This window comes from Diplotaxodon limnothrissa, linkage group LG11, assembly GCF_057381915.1.
Source record: "Diplotaxodon limnothrissa isolate DT_005_m linkage group LG11, D_limnothrissa_male_GT1.1, whole genome shotgun sequence".
Lineage (NCBI taxonomy): Eukaryota > Metazoa > Chordata > Actinopteri > Cichliformes > Cichlidae > Diplotaxodon > Diplotaxodon limnothrissa.
Genome location: NC_140606.1, coordinates 26,212,985 through 26,230,235, shown reverse-complemented (window position 1 = coordinate 26,230,235; position 17,251 = coordinate 26,212,985). Strand labels below are relative to the sequence as shown.

Here is a 17,251-nt window from a genome sequence, read left to right as displayed (position 1 = left end):
TGGCATATCTTATTCATTACCAGATCATAACCAGATTATCAGACATGTATTTGCAACATGCTAACGTGACCTTATTTTGTCTCTAGAGGGGTGTACAACGAAACGAGTAATAGGTGACAGAGTTCTGTTCAGCTTCTAGTCAGAAATTTTAGTGACTTTTTTTTTTTTAACCTGGTTAGATCAACATGGTAATTTATGCTGAGTGTGCTCAGCATTAAAATAATTAGCTCAAGTTAAAATGATGATTTTAGCGTTCTGTGGTATAACCTGTTGTTAAATTGTTGGGATTTTTTCTTCTTCTTTTTTTTAGCTGCATTAATCTAGTCTTTTTCGCAACAGTGTTGCATTTTACTGTTATTTTTATGTTTATAGATTTTTTTTACTATCATTTTTATCATAATCATCTAATAATGTGGGTAGAGATCATTTTTGTGAGAATCATATGAGGTGTGAAACACCCCATTTTATATGATCATGCACAGAACATGAAGCAGGAAAATTTGGTTCAGCAAGTTGAAAACCACAGTCATGATGCCCATGAGTTTGTCAAGCTAGCTAAGGCAAAGAAAGTCTGGTGGACTTCCTCTGTAGGACACCCCTCTGTAGTGGCTGCATTTTATATTATTCTGCATAAACCGTAATCTATTTTAAAATGTAATGATTTCCTAACAGCAAACAGCCAATGAGAGCACTATGGAGGAGGAGCTTGGGTTGATTGGTGCCTCTGCTGAAGATACCGAGGCTGAACTCATCAGAAACATCTGTGAGACAGAATTACTGGCTGGTAAAGAACCCAACCTTTTTTCTTTTGTTTGTCTGCAGTCACACTAAACAACATTAACCCCTCAATTCATACTACAGTCTTTTTATAAATGCCACACAAATACCCCACCTCCCTCCCCTCTGCTCTCTAGAGGAGAACCTGCTGAGTGCATTCCTTCCCCTGCTGGTGAGAGTCTGCGGCTCCCCAGGACGTTATTCCCACCCGCAGCTCACCACTGCTGCCTGTCTGGCACTCTCTCAGTACATGATGATTAGGTAAACACATTTCACTTTTCACTACATTTATGTAGTGGTAATACTGTTTGGTGATTAATTAGGTTTTTATGCTGACGGTTGAAGAAATGCTGTAATTCTGTGTTGAGGGGAATTTTTTTTTTTTTTAAAGATTTAAAGAAAGATTTATTACTTCTTAGTGGCCCAAGCAGTTAGCAACTTTATTGCTAACTTAAACATTGAGACTTTAAATGCATTTCTTTCTTCTTTTTTCCTGTATTTCTTAAAAAGCCCATCAGTGTGTGAAGAAAACATCCGTCTCATGTTTACTGTTCTGGAGCGCTCTACTCTCCCTGTGGTTAGGGCTAATGCCATAATAGCCCTGGGGGACCTCACTGTCCGTTTCCCAAATATTTTGGAGCCCTGGACACAAAATCTCTATGCCAGGTATGTAATTACATGTTCAGCTTGATCATCCCAGTAATGTGAAACAAATTTGTCACAGTAGCAGCTCATTCTTATCGCTCCCCCCATACTAATAAACTCTCTTCCAGTTAGGACTACATTATCATAATATCCGTAGATTTGTTTCCCACCCAAGATTATAAGTGGCAGCCTACGCTTGATGGCTCAGCTGAGTGGGAGTACTGTAAATGACGTTTCATCATTTCATGGCATACAACACCCCCCTCCACCCCTTATTTCCTTTGCTTGTAGTCTCGAGCCATCTTCATCCAGATCCCACCAACACGACATCTCGGTGTGCGGCGACTCTCAGCCACTGAAGTGTTGCCACTGTCACAATGCTCCACTGAGCCACATGATGGGAAAAGTTTACTCTTTCCATCACGACTTTTTAATGGTCGGGGGGAACAAACTTTCAGATGATCTATGTTAGCAAACTCTCATGTGTGCCTTGTATTCTGACCCTTACGGTTGCCATAGGAACCAAAAATTGCCTCGTGGCTTATATAAAACCCACCCCCACTCGTGAACTGGGATGGAACCTCGGACCACCTCTGACAACGGCCCCTTTAGACAAGGAACAGCTTAATTACTAGTATGTCATGGTTTGTGGCTGGAGCCAGTGAGTAGTGTGTTGTAATTATACAGAGTGGCTGTGTGAGCAGAAGGGAATAATTTTGAGAAAAGTCAAATGTTCTTCAACTTGTAGGTATGCTTTCATTTTAAAAAAGCATTGGCAGTCTATTTCTCCTGCACAAAGTTGCACTGTTGTTTTTTTCTGTAGCCAACTTAGAAGCTGAAGTTCCTCTGTTTGATGAAGTGGGGTTTTAATTGTAATGCCTGATAATGCTCACATTTAGGTGGTTTGGACATGTAAAACATTCTGTTCTTTTTATAATGCGTCATTGCCCTCCTAGTGTTTTGTACCTGATAAGCATTTCATAGTATTCCCTAATTGTCTGCCTCACACCAACACCTCCACTGTTCTCGAGGCTGCTGCCCTGCTGGCGCCTCCTGATAAGCGCATTAAGAATTAATTACCCTGTTCATTGCTGTTGTAAGCCTCTGCATTGGCATGTGGAAGTACCATGCACATGTTTCTGATCGTCTGCCAGGAGTGCTGCTCTCTGCCATAAATGAGAAATGGCTAATGAGTTTCTTTTGCGCTGTGGTTTTGGGTGAGAGTAAATCTAAATTGGTTTCAGAGTGGTATCAGATTGCCATGCCACAGCCTGTCCAGTCCCATTATATTAAACTTTACTGAAACCAATGTTGTTTGGTTTCAGTAAAGTTATGGCTAATTATAAGTTGGTATGACAGGAGAGATGACAAATTCAAAGGTGGCCATACATTTTCGCCTCTGTCTATGTTTCTGCAAAACAAGCAATGTGGCTACACACAGTTACTCAGTGACTTGCCATTACTTTTTCATTCACATTGTCAGAAGATGAATCCAGCCTTTTTCTCCTCTAGCACCTCCAACAGATTCTTCAGTTAACCAGTACAGTATCTCAATGCCAACTTTTTGAAATTTGTCATTTTGTACACACATTCATTCTCCCCAGATGTTAGACAGTTTATGCTGAACAAATTGTCCATCATCATGCTGAAAATGATATTGTGTCCTATTGACATTAGCGGTGGTGGTAAAATTAATTCAGGTGTAGTGTTTTTCAACTCTGAACAATTCATGTGTCTATTCCTATACTTCGGAAGTCATTAGACCTAAAATCCTGGAATAAATGTAGTAAATTTAAACATGCCAGATTTTTTTTTTAGGCACTCTATCATCTACTAGAGCATAGGTGTCAAACTCTGGTCCGTGGGCCAAATTTGGCCCACAGCCTAATTACATTTGGCCCGTGAAGCCATGCCAAATTACTATTAGAGCTGGCCTACTGGTATTATACAGCTAATATATATATTGTTTAGTATTAAGCTTTGCTTGTTCCATATTCAGTTTTTCAGCAAAACGTGTTTTAGTCCATAAGAAAAGATTCATTCTTATATCTGGAGGAATAAATATATTTCAATAAATATTAATGTTAGCCAGCGACTTTGTTCCAGTTTTGAATTTTGGCCCACTGTGTATTTGAGTTTGACACCCCTGTACTAGAGTGTCTAAAACCTGGTCAGAAAGTAAAATGGTTACAGCACAATAATCTGACATAGTTAGTATCAACGGGAGCACTTGCTATAGTCTTACCCTTTGACCAGTGTTTTAAGTTGTATAGTTTTCTATCGTCCATGCTTTAGTCCTTAGTTTCTTTTGTTTTACATGCAATAGTCAAAATTTGAAGCAGTAGGTAACTGTGCTTCTAATCCTGCCACAAGGTACGAGACCCAGAAACACCACTCTGGGGTCCTTAGGGATGTCACAACCTGTTGTGTCCTCTAAAATTAAAAGAACATTATCCCAGAACAGTTTGACTGATTTTTCTGTTTCTTAACCTATTGCCAGTGTTGAAACCTGAGAGTTCCCTCAGCGCTAACTGTATTGTGTTAACTGCTAGCGATCAAAGGTGGCATATTTAATTATGATGGAAAGGTATCTTGGTTTCCTTACCTGCTAAATATCAGAATGATTTTTGTTTGTGTGTACGCCAGCATGTTGTTTGTGTTAAAGAGGACAACTATGGCAAAATGCAGCTTTGAAAATAAGCTATCATGGTTTGTAGAGTGCAACTTTTTTCAAAAGGGGATTACCAAAGAGTGGGCTGTAGGAAATAATTTACAGTAAATATCCACATCAGAAAATGAAATTTAAAAGATATCATTGAATTGGGCTTTGAAAATACACATTTCTCCCATTAATGGAAAATCGACGATCATTAGAAGATCAGATGATGCATAACGAAGGAAATACTATGTATAATTATCATTATTTTTTTCCTTTATCTTTCAGGCTGAGTGATGAGGTTCCTTCAGTAAGGCAGACAGCTGTGACTGTTCTCACTCAGCTGGTGCTTAAGGATGTCCTCAAGGTCAAAGGTCAAGTCAGCGAAGTGGCTGTATTGCTAATTGACCCTGACTCGCACATTAACAGCCTGGCCCTGAACTTTTTCAATGAGCTTGCTACAAAGGTAGACCACATCCAGAAGGCTTGATGGAATCTGAGTGACGGGGAGTGTTTTTAACCATTTTCTTTGTGTTACCCATCAGGACAATGCGATATACAACCTGCTCCCAGACATCATCAGCCGCCTGTCCGACCCAGAGAGAGGCATGAGCTCAGAGGACTTCAACACTATTATGAAGTGAGATGCACAGCTGTGTACCATGTCGTGTTTTCGTTTTCTTACTGCATCAACTGTGAAGCAGACCACAGACTTGGGGCAAATGATGCAAATGACGCCTTGTTTAACCCCCAAGCAATCAAGCTATTTTGGCAACTGAAATGACTACTGTCATTAAGACCCCATTATCTTACACACAAGAATACTTACTACACTGTTCCTTAGTCTGGTTCCATCTATGACAAATATTCTGCAAATGTTCTAATGTAATTAATTAGGTTGTTTTTTGGTTTTTTTTTATATATTTTTAATGACTGGATAAGAAACAAAAACACAAGTTGTGCAAACAATATTAATTTATTTAGCTAGTTTTTAAGCAAAATATTTAGTTTTCTGATATATCTGAAAAGTCAGAACAAGATGTAATACCTATATACCTTTTGGAAGAAGAGGTAGTTTAGCAAAGTCAAACACTTTTACAATATTAAAAATAAAACTTCAGTGGGACCTACAGTATAAATATACAGTATACACCACTCTCACTTGACTTTAAGAATTTTTTTTAGGAGAAATTCAACAACTGAATGTTCTTTCTTTTTTTAATAAATGTTATATTGTGTGTGTTTGTTTGCAGACAGCTGTTCTCCTACATCACTAAAGAAAGGCAGACCGAGTCTCTAGTAGAGAAACTGTGTCAGCGCTTTAGAACTGCAAAGTGAGTTCTCTTCCTCCATTTATTTCCCATCCTCACTTCTAACCTGGATCCTTTGTTTTGTTTTGTTTTTTCTTTACCATTTCCTTTATACTTTCTCGTTTGTCCTGCTTTATTTAATCGTGTGTGAAGCGGGGGTGGATGTGTGGGTAATTAGTGGGCGTTTTCACTGAGAGCGTTTGACAATTAATGCAAATTCACAGTTCACTTCACCTGTCACCTACACCGACATCTTCTTATTCACAGATTTTGTCATGGAAACTGTCTTCCTGTATAGTTGGGGACTGTAGACAGAACAATTGGCCTGGCCATGCTTGAGCTTCTGACTCATACTCCGTCCATTATCAAAGCTCAAATGAAGGGCATTTTATATTATACGTTGGCAAAATGAATTTGGATATAAGAAGGTTCTGGGAAAATGAGATTTGGTCTAAATGTCAGGGCAATGCAATGTTCATGAGGAATGAGCTTTTTTTTTTATTTTATTGAGTTTTAGAATTTCTGTGCACTTTGTTTTCTTAAGTCAGGTTTCCCCCACAATTTCTCATCTTCAGATTTTCTTTCTCTCATCAGGACAGAGCGTCAGTGGTGTGACTTGGCCGTGTCTCTGTCTCTGCTCTCCATGTGTGAGCGCGGTTTCAAGAGGCTGCAGGAATGCTGGGAGTGTTACAGTGACAAGCTGACTGAACCGGGCGTCTACCAGCCTCTGCTCTCCATCACCGCCAAGCTCCGTCGTGGGGCTAAACCACAGTTTAAGGTATATTATTCCCTGTTTAAGTCAGTTCTGCAGTGACCACGCAGTCATGTGTAGCTCAGGTGGTAGAGCAGGCCAGCTACTAACCGGAGGGTTGGTGGTTCGATCCCAGTCTGCATGCCAAATATCCTTGGGCAAGATACTAACCCCATGTTGCTCTCCGATGCATCCATCAGATGTGAATGTTAGATAGGCACTAACAGCTTAGAAAAAGTGCTTCTGTGAATAGGTGTGATTGGGTGAATGAATTAGTTGTATAAAGCGCTTTGAGTGCTCAGAGTAGAAAAGCGCTATATAAGAACCAGTCCATTTACCATTTTACCAGTCCACTGCACCTGTCTATGCACCCTTTGGACCAACTTCACAGAGCTATGACGGGAATGCTTATTAGCCATCTGTGTGATCCACACAGACGTGAGACTTAAAGTTGAACGGTGGATACTTTGTCTATTATCAAAAGCTTCTATTGTCTGTAAATGTCTGGAGAAGACTCTGGTGTGCTGAACGTTTAAGTGGTCAGTGAAAGATAAAATGCCAGTTCATTCCATCCCATGCTAATGTTAACTTTGTTTTCCAGGCTCAGGTAGATGAGTTTGAACAGCGTCTGACTGCAGTTCACACACGGGGGCTGGAGAATGTGGAAAGCCCAGAGATGGATGAGGAAAACCAGAAAGCAGGAGTGTCTGCTGAGAAGACAGTCACGCGAACACCTGCGCCCACCAGAGGCCGGCTGAAGTCAAAGGAAGGTCAGGAGTCAGCCTGCTTTGAAGAACCTTGTTGCAGAAATAGTCTGTTTCTCATTTTAGTTACACGATAAATTTTATGTTTATTTTTATTGCAGGTCAAGGAAAGCCTCCAGTTTCAAGATGTGATGACAGTTTTGTCACGCCTCGCAAATCTCGCAAGTCTAAGAAGCCTGCAATCACCTTCAGCAGTGATGAGGAGGAGGATGAAGAGGGTGAGTGAAGCCACTTCATTAAGTCACTATTACACTTAATTTGCAAACAGTTTTAATGGGTTTTGTAAGAAATTACTTTTTGCAGCGGGTCAGTTGCTTGGAATCAAAAATTATTATCCTTAAAGGGGACGTGTTGAGCTTTCCCCTCCTCGTAATTGTTTTTTTTTTTTTTTTTTTTCAATCTTGTGTGTTGGATACTCACCTTATGTTTGCAAGGAGCAGCAAATAACAAAGTTAACTTACGCATCCTATTAAATAAGCTAAAACGCCTTATTTAAAAGGATGATGTGAGGGGCTCGGTAGAAGACCAATAAGGATAGTTTTGACCTGCGTCATGCAAAGCTACTCTCCCTCTCCAAGAATCAGAATCTGGAGCACACTCAGCCCCCTTTTAATATACATCTGCTGATTTATTTTGTCATCTAAATACATATTTTTAAGGCAATTCATTTTTTTTCCCTTATTAAATCCATTGAATTGTAACATGTCAGATAATAGCAAATAACAGTTGTCTGTTATTTAAGCAGAAACTTTGTCATCCAGTTCGCTGGATTTTAGTCAAGTGTTTAGTATGCTCTGTTTGTCACTGCAGTGTATTCAATTTGTCTCATTAGCTTGTAAAACATGATTTATAGTACTGCATTGAATCTATGCGTTTGTCCTCTGGTGTGTCTGCTCTGCTCCGAGCTGCTTCATGTTGAATTAGAAGCTAATAAACAAAGATTTAATAGCTGATTGATAAAGTTATGTACAGAGAAAAAAGCACCAGTCAGACCTATGGCAGGTGTTGTGGTTAGGTGAGGTGTGTGTTGCTACAATGTGCAGTGGGATAAGCTGCACTGTAGAGTTGACATAGTGCTATAAATCAAGTGTTACAAATCAATAACATTCTTTGGATCAATACACCAGAGTTCAGAGTGCTTAGACCACTAGACTGAGATTGTGGAGCAGCAGCTGAGACGATTTAAGACCGTTGGACCTCCTTCGGTCTAAAAAGTGAGATGTGCATTGTTGCAGCACTAATCCGAGATCTGTGGATATCTTTGAAGGATTAAATTTTTTTTAAAAATTACACGACATGAAAAACTAACCACCATTTCCAGAGAACTGTTATCATCTCCAGTTATCTTATGCTTTCCGTGATTAATTAGACAAAGTGTTTCAGGTAAGATTATTTTTTAAGCCTTTGATTAGACTTGAGTTACTGAAACACTTCTGAGTTACAAAAATATATTTTAAAATAATTAGACTTGAATCTATTCCTGAATATTTCTTGTGCGGGTTTTTCAGCTGTTCTTATAGTGCATGGCTGTTCCCAGACATCGTCATTACTCGTCCCACTTCATTATGTTTCAATTTCCTTTTTTCTTTTTTTCCACCTCCATCAGATGCTGTGATGGCAGAGAGCGAGACCCCTAAAGTGACAACGCCCATCGCACGCACGTCCCGACGAGCTCGCCTCAGAAACTAACTCTGATTGTTCTCGTTTTGTTTTTTAAATCTTATTTCTGTGTATCTTTGGAAATACTTTTATCTGTAATGATATTTTATACTTGTTGGTTTTTATTTTATTTTTATTCTTTTAATATTGGTACTTGGCACCAATCTAAACTAGGCATGATAATGTGTAAAGACACAAAATCAAGTAGGCTTTTAATAAACCTGGTTCTGTTTTTCATTAAAAAAGAGAGAAAGAAACCTCCCTGTCTCAGTTTTATTCCTCTGCTCAAATGTGTGAAGGCTTGCGAGTCCCCTGGGTTATGTCGAGTAAATTTATGGCATCATTACAAACAGCTTTGAATGTCTGCTTGTATCATGTTTGGACAGCGGTGTTTAATGGGCTGCCACAGCTTGCCCAGACAGTATTACTACCCCACATGGTTCCCTACTTCACCTTCCTCAGCTCTCTTTTCCTTTCATATGTTGTTTTCAACAATTTCAGGTTTCAGTCTTTCTCTGATGACCACATTCCTCGCCAGTAAGCGTGTTTTGTTTTTTAGTTACAATTGCATTTTATTTTTTTCTCTTGTTCTGTCTGACACATTTGCTGTTGCCTAGTTGGCCGCCTCTGTTCTCCTGTAATCAATCTCTTTTGTAGGTCTCCCTCTGCTCTCTGCCTGGTGCTTTTCTCCATCCCTTTCTCTTCCTCCTACTCTCCCCTGCCTACTTTTCTTCCAGCGCTCCTCTCTCCACTGACATCACACACAGTAGTTTAACCCCCCTCCCCTCCTCCTCCCCCCTGCCTCATCACTAATCTCTCCTTTTCGCCTACTCCCTCTCCCACACATTGTCCTCCGAAAACATGAGAGGGGTGCGTTTTTCTGTATGTGCGATTTGATACGTTATGTAAAGACACTTACCAGCCGCAGGATGATAACAATGTGATTGCAAAAGCGGCTCAGTTTTTATCAGAGGACAAATTATGGTTTAAATGTATTCAGTGGGTGCTAAGTGTGCAAATAGAAGTAAATGTTTAGTTTTTAAACTTTAGTTGGTACTGTGCACAGATGAATTTCTTGTTTGTGAAAGATTAAGACTGAAACAACTGATTTCTGATCTGATCTCTGAGGGGGTTTATTTACTTGAAATAATCACAGGCTGCTGACCTTTAAGGTCAATGCATTGGATCGCGCAGCTCCTGATGGTGTTGTAATTTGTCGGCAGGGGGTCCGACAGCAGATGGCACTGACAGACTGTAACTAACCCAACAGAGAGGGGAGGTCAGTGCATGCTGGGAAAGACCACGGAGACAAAGGAAAGAGAGGGTGGCTAATATGCACAAAGAGTGTTGTCACCACATGGGAAAGGTATAATTCAGATTAAGTCGTGACTGAAATATGCAAAGCTTTATAGCCACTGGTCACTTTTGACAAGGCATCAGCTGAATGCAGCCCTCTGACCTCAGCTTAGGCTGAGGCCAGTTGGTTAACATGGTCCAAACTACACAGTCACCTTGGCAATGACAATGACTCTACAAGGCTATGACATCACTCCAAAGAAAAAATGAGGAGGAAGATGGTGTGGGGGTGGTGGTGCTTGGGGGCGGAGGGTGTCTCTGGCTCTACAAAACCTCTGCAGCATCCCAGCTGATGCCCCAGCATTCAGCCACTGCCAAAGGGACAGACGCAAGAGGAAGAAAATCATCCCTCCAATTCCATCAGTGAGCGAAGGCGAAGAATAGGAGGAGCCAGTTGAGTGAGATAGTGATGCTCCCAGCAGGTGCCAACAAGTGAGAGGTAGCTGAGCGACCGAAGGAGATGGAGAAGAGTCTGTAATAACAGAAGACACCAAGATCTTTGAGAAAGAACCAAACAACAGGTGAGCGCTCTTAAATTTCCTCTTTCATAGTTGTGTTAGAATTAGCATATCCTAAAGAATGTAAAATAAAATCTTGCATTACATAAAAGAAAATCGCTACACAGTAACTCCAGACAGTGTTTTTTGATATCTGTAAAAATATAGAGAGAATTAACATTTTAGAAGCTCTTTATTCATAATTCTAATATTTCAATTTATTTATTTTTATTAATTTATTTTTAAAATTTAAGATGCTGCAAAAATGAAATGTTTTTCTTTCAAATAACAATTACAAATGTCAATTTTATTTTCTAAGATTCATGAATTTGAGTTCTTTTGACCTCGATTTACTACCAGTTGCCTTCAGTTAGATGCCCCGTGCATACATTATATTTGCTGTGCATATTTTCCTTGCGTCACTTGTTACTGCGCAGCAATGTTTATCTGTGAACACACAATAAAAGATGTGTTTTAGACACTAAATTGTCAAATAAACAATCTGTGGAGTATTAGTGGAGATTCAGTATTTATATCAAAATATTTACATTGAATAATGAAAATTTTTTTTCCAGGATTTCATCAGTGTTTGAATCTTCTGAGCCGGTGTGATTCCAGTTATTCCTGCTCCTCATCCTCATCTGCTGCCATGCTGTGCCCTGTGCTGCTTTGTGCCGCTCTGCTCCTCCTGACTCCCCTGGAGATCACAGAGGCTCGTGCTTTGCATCCTTCTCCTGATGCTGTGCAGGTACAGGAGGAGATTGGAGTGGATGTGGAGGGCTGGATTAAAAAAATAAATAAATAGATTGAGGAGAATTCAGAGTGAATCAAGGAGAGTCCACAAAGGATGGGAGGCAGAACAGGAAAGAATAAGCAGAGAGAGAGTAATGAAATGTATCACTGATTGAATTATTGTCCCTTGTATACTCCCCGACAATTAAATTTCATCATCTTCTCCTTTTTTTCCACTGTGCAGTTTGTGGAGCAATTTCTGGAACGCTACAATGACCTTCTGACCCTTGACGACCTGGAGAACATGCTCAACAGCCAAGCAGAGGAGCAGTCCACCCTCTCCTCCGGGTCCAAAGCTGCTGAATACCCCAAATGGGCTGATGCACAAACTCAGCCCGAGACCCCCTGGCTCCGTCTGCTGAAGGGCACCCTGGCCAACCAAAAGCGAGCAGAACCGGACCGGTCACGGAGGGGGTGGAATCGGGGATGCTTTGGCCTGAAATTGGATCGGATCGGGTCTATGAGTGGACTGGGCTGTTAGTGGAGACAGAGGAGGAAACTAAAGACTGCTTACATCCTTCTTAGATTATTAGGAAACACACATGCATAGGCATTCACCTGCAGAGAAGGATGTTTACATGCGTGTAGTATGGTGTAAACTTACAGTGCTGCTAATGTGGTTTCATCCAGTGTAGATCAGATGCTTCACAGTTTATTCCATATCTAAATGTTAACCTGAATATTAGAACATGTGTGCTGTGTTTACATCAAATGATCACCATCAATTTCTGGGCTTATTTTTCAAGTAATTTAGCATTTTCCGTACTTCTAGCTTTGTCTGCAACTCTGTAAACGTTTAGACCTTTTGTGGACAGGTGATTTTGTTTAAAAGCAGCCGTAATAGATGTGGATAGTCAAAAAATGATGGCATCAGAAATTTCTGCAATTTATTTTTGTTTACTTATGATTTGCATGAATAAATGGATTTGACATTTGTGGCGTTCTGGGGTTTTTTTTGTTGTTTTTTTTAACTTCAACCCCGCATAAAATCCAGTTCCTTCCTTGCATTAAAAAGCCCACATGGTTCATTCTGTATTCACACACGTCATCTCAATTTGTCCTTCAAAACAGAGCATCAAATTCTCATGACAGATATAATAACTCTTCTAAATTATTTTTTCTCATGACTGTTGGAGGAAGTTCATTTCTTCCCTCGTCGTTCTGGCAAAAGCGGTCAACATTTGAAGATCGGCTGCAGCGTCCAAAACTGTTTTTTTATTCTGGCATTACAACAAAGTTCCCAGGGAAGAAAAACAAATGCTAATTTTTTTCCCTATAAGCTTAAATAGAATTTGATTTAACATGCTTACAGAATTAGATGGCGTGAATGCATAAAATAATCTGTGTAGTAACAGAGTTGTAAAAATCGACATATTTTAGGGACTAACATACAGTAAGGATGTTCATTGTTAAGTATATCAAATCTAACAGTCGACACTATGACGTAATTTGCTGGTAATGCACAAACTTGTGAGGAGCTCATGTAGTACGCATTAAAAACATGTTAGGTTTTCACTGTGTCCTAAAATTCAAGATCCTTCAAACCAGCTGCAGATTTAGAGAAACTTGAAAATGTTTTATAATGACAAATCACTGCTTACTAACATCTGAAAATCATCAGAGCCTAAACAGCTGACTGAAAATTAATGGCCAGCATTTCTCTGGTTCCACCTGTTTTCTGTTTTTCACACATTGAGGGACTACAAATGTTTGAATCTTCAAAAGTCAATTTGAAGATGTTGATCAAGGCTCTCAAAAACTGAGAGAAATTGTTATGACCTTTTTATATTTTTTCACAATTTCCTAACATTTAAATAAATGTACATCTCTAAAAACATATTCTTCCTGCCACAGCCTTTCACTTACCCAGAAAACCTGCAAGTGATTCTAATGGGTATATTTTCTTCTTTTGGCTGCCGTTCATCTGCCTCCATCGCACCCTATCCCACAGCATCCTCCTCTCTCATCAACCTTCTGTCATCCCTAAACCACCTCTGAGGTCTCCCTCTTTTCCTCCTGCCTGGCAGCCCCCTCCTGAACATCCTTTGTCCAATACATCCACTGTCCCTCCTCTGCACATGTCCGAACCGTCTCAGCCTTGCTTCTCTAACTTTGTCTCCAAACTGCTCGACCTGAGCTGTCCCTCTGAAGCATTCATTTCTAATCCTGTTCATCTCCGTCACTCCCAACAAAAAAATCTCCATTACTATAAATGATTCTATTGATTATAATAAAGTAAAACACACCAGCTATGACTTTGGTGAATTAAGCATGAAGTGACACGGCGGTGTGGTGGTTAACACTGGGTCTGGGGCCTTTTTGTGTGGCGTTTGCATGTCCTTCTTGTGGCTGCATGGGTTCTCTGGGTACTCTGGCTTCCTCCCACAGTTTAAAAGACATGCATTTTAGGTTAACTGGTAACTCAAAATTGTGGGTGTGAATGTCTGTATCTCATCATTAGCCCTGAGATAGACCCAGGCCCGGCCCTAACCAATCTGGCGCCCTAGGCAAGATTTTAGGTGGCGCCCCCCTACATCTGCAGTGCAGTGTATGTACTCACAAGAAACCGAATAGCTTTGTCTTTGACCTTTTTTTTTTTACTTAAAGAAAGCAAATTCACAATCAGAATAATTAACAAGATAAAAAAAATATATGAATAAATAAATGAATACAAAAAATAAAAAATGAATATATGAAATACAATAAATTTTACATACATAAACACAATAAAACGTGTCAACAAGTTGGATAAAATAAATTAAAAATATAATATAAATAAGGCAACAGGAACACCGCTTGATGCTGCTGCAAAACTGGTGGGTTGTGCTGCTGAGGTGGAGGCAACAGGAAGACCGCTTGATGCTGCTGCATCATGGCTGGGTTGTGCTGCTGATGCTGCATCACTGGTGGGTTGTGCTGCTGAAGTGGAGGCAGCAGCGGTAGATGTGGTAGATGGCCCAGGGGTGGGATTTAGAAACTTCAACAGTGCATCTGAAGAGAGGAGTATGTGACACCACTGAGTCTAATAATAAAAACAGATGATTCCAGGAATAAAATGAAATGATATAATATAAATGAAAAACCAAAGAGATATATGTATGATGTTAACTCTTATGCAAATTAGATTAGATTCAATTTATTGTCATCATTACAGTGAAATGCTGAATAGCAGAATGCAAAGTAACAGTATAATATCATATGAGAATGTTATGTTATGATTATCTTTGACCGAATCACAGCAGTGCTCATATTAAAAAACAGCATTCCCTCTCATGTGATATTGCTTAATTAACATTAATGATGTGCACTTTAACAACTAGGCTTACAACTATAATATATACAGGGGTGGAAAAGTGACTATTACCTGCAGGGTAAACATTAGCTAACCAGAAGGCAATAACAATGTAAACAAAAAACACCTGCTTAAAAGATGAATACAAATGAGGAATGGTGGGAAAGGTGGGTGTACTGTAATTACCTAACGTTACATTATTATTTTCCATAACAATTTAGCCCCCTCCACAATATTAACTGACGTTAAAACAGTTAACTAGCTATTTATTGATTAGCAATTAGCGAATCATGTAACATTAGCTTAATGCTAAAAATTTAGGTTACTTTCACATTCAGACAAATAATTTCATGTAGGCTAACGTTACCTACCTCTGTCTTTTTCTCGTTTCTCCTCCTCTTCTTTTCTCTTTTTTCTTCCCTGGGCACCTGACAGTTTTGACCGTTTTGACATCTTGTGTTGATTTTTTGATGTGGCGACGTCCAAAAGGAACCATGATACGGGAAGGGAGGGGGCACACCGTGCGGGGAGGGGGGGCGTAATGTTGTAACAAATAATATTTCTATTAAATAAGCTTTACTTTGCATTTTAATTAACGTGGGATTATTTTTTGTATTTAGAAATAATAGTACCAACTTTTTTTTTTTTTTTCAACATTTGTGGCACTGGCGTGGCGCCCCCTGATGGACGGCGCCCTTAGCATTTGCCTATACGGCCTATGCCACGGGCCGGCCCTGGATAGACCGGAACTCTGTCCAAGGCGTACCACCTTTTGACCTATGACAACTGGATAAGCTCCGAGCCCCATTGTTTTTAAGAAACTGGATGTATGGGTGGATGATTTTTTCATAACATGGTGTTTTGCCAAAGATTTTCATTCAGGGAGGATGCCTGGAGAAAGCTTTAGTTGACTTATACTCACGTTTGAGGCCATTGTCTTACTGGAAATTCCAATAATTAACAGGCGTTAAAATTACTCCCTGAGAGAATGTCTCTTCTTGTAACTCGCCTGATATATAAAGCATAAACTATGGCAGCAACACAGATTTACCACTCCCAACAGCAGCAAAGCACCCGGACAACAGGGCAGAGCCATGTCTGTGCTTGACTGTTAGGATCGTGTTGTTCTAATTATAAATGGCTTTTTTTCTACTGCAGGAATGCTCCTGATTTATGAGTACAAACTGGTCCCATAAGTCTCCTCACTTCAGAACCCTGCTAGCATACCCCAAACTCTAACCTTTGCTAAAAAAAAAGTTACATTTTTGTTGTATGTTCACTGTTCATCAGCCTTATACGTGGAATCTTACAGTCTGTATGGATACGTAAGTCTTGGCTGAATCCTCTTGTAGAAATTTGGTTTCTTTTTAGGGTTTAACGAAATAATTTTAAGACTGTCCCTTTTCTTTTTCATCTGAGCTTGACCTGGTGGCTGCTTGAACCACAACACAAGATGGCAGTATGAATTTCCTCTTGTTCATCTGCTCGTTGCCACACACAGCTGCTCTTTGGACTTTGCACTGTGCTTTAAGGAGACAAATTGTACAAACGTAGCTGAAGGCCTCTCCTCCCTGCAGACGTGCCTGCATGCTGATCACTGATGTGCAGTTGATACAGTTTGTTTCCCGCTGCTGATAAAATAAACTTGAACAAAAAAAGAGCCTGTTTACAGTAGATATTCTAGTTTAAAGTTCCTGTTCAAACACATTTCTCAGTTCTAGCTGAGTAATAACTCACATTTCTCTTAAGTAAAACAGTCCTTTCCACACTTGTTTTACTCCGTGGCTGTGTGGCTGCTGCCTGTCTACAGTGGGTCGAGTTTAACTGTTGTAATATGAAAAGAACATGTGATCTGAGTGAGGCAGCATTTACAGTACAGACATGGCCCAAGTGTTGACTAGGCAGCTTGTGTCTAATCTTAGCTTGACCTTTACTTCCCCTCTTTGACCTTAAGCTGCAAAGCAGAGGCCAAGACTGGCATGCATGCACTCGGGGTGGTGGTAGTTCAGCTATGCCTGAACTGTTGGACAGAAGTCATAAAACAAACCATCACTGTCCAGCTGTGGTGCAGAACGACACGTCTGCAGGTCTGCTGCGGACCCTGTGGGCAGCTGAGTTGGAAAATAAAAGTTACTAAGTATTACAATTTTATTCAGTTAGACCTGCAAAGTGTTGCAAGTTCAAATGCTTCTCTGGTGACAAGATGCCATGCCAGGTTTGGATTCACTATCAGGAGTGCTGGCTGCTAAGGCCCAGTATAGTGGCAGGGGGTATTAGTGAGAGATTGGGACTGACTGGCCTTATGGTTTAAAGTGACACCCTCATTATTTGGATTTATTTTTAATATATCTTGACCTCCTTTCTTTTCTGTGTCGACACTGTTGCCATAAAAAGACAAAAACGTACTTAAAAAAAACAGATAACAACAGTGAAAACAGTTAAGCACCGACAAAATAACCTGCCTCCCAATGACGCGTTTCAGCGGTTACCAAATAACCTGATAAAGCCAAAATTCAGCTGAGTAAATCTACCCCTGTGCACATGCGCGCTGTGATCATGTGCTCACGTTAGGTAACCAAAGTTCAACTTTTGACTTCTGCTGAAGGGATGGAGCAGCAGCAAAAGAAGAGTAGCAACAGAGCAAAGGGTCATGGTCTTTGGACAGTAAATGTCACATCCATGAAGGAGAGATTTGATCCCTCGTTTGCTCCCTCTGTGTGTCTGTATTTACTGAGAAGGTCAGAGAGAGACC

The 17,251-nt window shown here is 40.1% G+C and overlaps 2 protein-coding genes across 5 annotated transcripts in view; both read left to right on the top strand.

Annotated features, from left to right (window-relative positions):
- The window catches only part of ncapd2 (non-SMC condensin I complex, subunit D2), a 21,794-nt gene extending 13,202 nt beyond the window's left edge, over positions 1-8,592 (top strand). For 2 of the 3 annotated variants that reach the window (XM_085365495.1, XM_085365494.1), the window contains exons 22-31: positions 673-784; positions 915-1,038; positions 1,288-1,443; positions 4,367-4,544; positions 4,624-4,718; positions 5,332-5,412; positions 5,983-6,166; positions 6,741-6,909; positions 7,005-7,121; positions 8,510-8,592. In XM_085365495.1, the coding sequence (XP_085221621.1) occupies positions 673-784; positions 915-1,038; positions 1,288-1,443; positions 4,367-4,544; positions 4,624-4,718; positions 5,332-5,412; positions 5,983-6,166; positions 6,741-6,909; positions 7,005-7,121; positions 8,510-8,592 (1,299 nt within the window). Of the gene's footprint in view, positions 1-509; positions 513-672; positions 785-914; positions 1,039-1,287; positions 1,444-4,366; positions 4,545-4,623; positions 4,719-5,331; positions 5,413-5,982; positions 6,167-6,740; positions 6,910-7,004; positions 7,122-8,509 lie in introns of all 3 variants that reach the window. The other variant, XM_085365496.1, reaches the window with a different exon arrangement.
- Positions 8,593-11,064: 2,472 nt separating this feature from the next.
- nppcl (natriuretic peptide C-like) lies at positions 11,065-11,688 on the top strand. 2 transcript variants are annotated; one of them, XM_085365493.1, is made up of 2 exons: positions 11,065-11,163; positions 11,401-11,688. In XM_085365493.1, the coding sequence occupies exons 1-2, from the start codon at positions 11,065-11,067 to the stop codon at positions 11,686-11,688; spliced, it is 387 nt and encodes a 128-aa protein (XP_085221619.1). The 2 variants fall into 2 exon arrangements, with proteins under 2 accessions (XP_085221619.1, XP_085221618.1); XM_085365492.1 differs by having other exon boundaries at positions 11,392-11,688.
- The last annotated feature ends 5,563 nt before the right edge of the window (positions 11,689-17,251 follow it).

What these genes read in the sequence shown, in the direction of transcription:
- nppcl (XM_085365492.1), top strand. Translation starts at nt 11,065, where the DNA reads ATGCTGTGCCCTGTGCTGCTTTGTGCCGCTCTGCTCCTCCTGACTCCC. An exon ending in CTTCTCCTGATGCTGTGCAG is followed by an intron (nt 11,164 to 11,391) that starts GTACAGGAGGAG and finishes TCCACTGTGCAG; the next exon opens with TTTGTGGAGCAATTTCTGGA.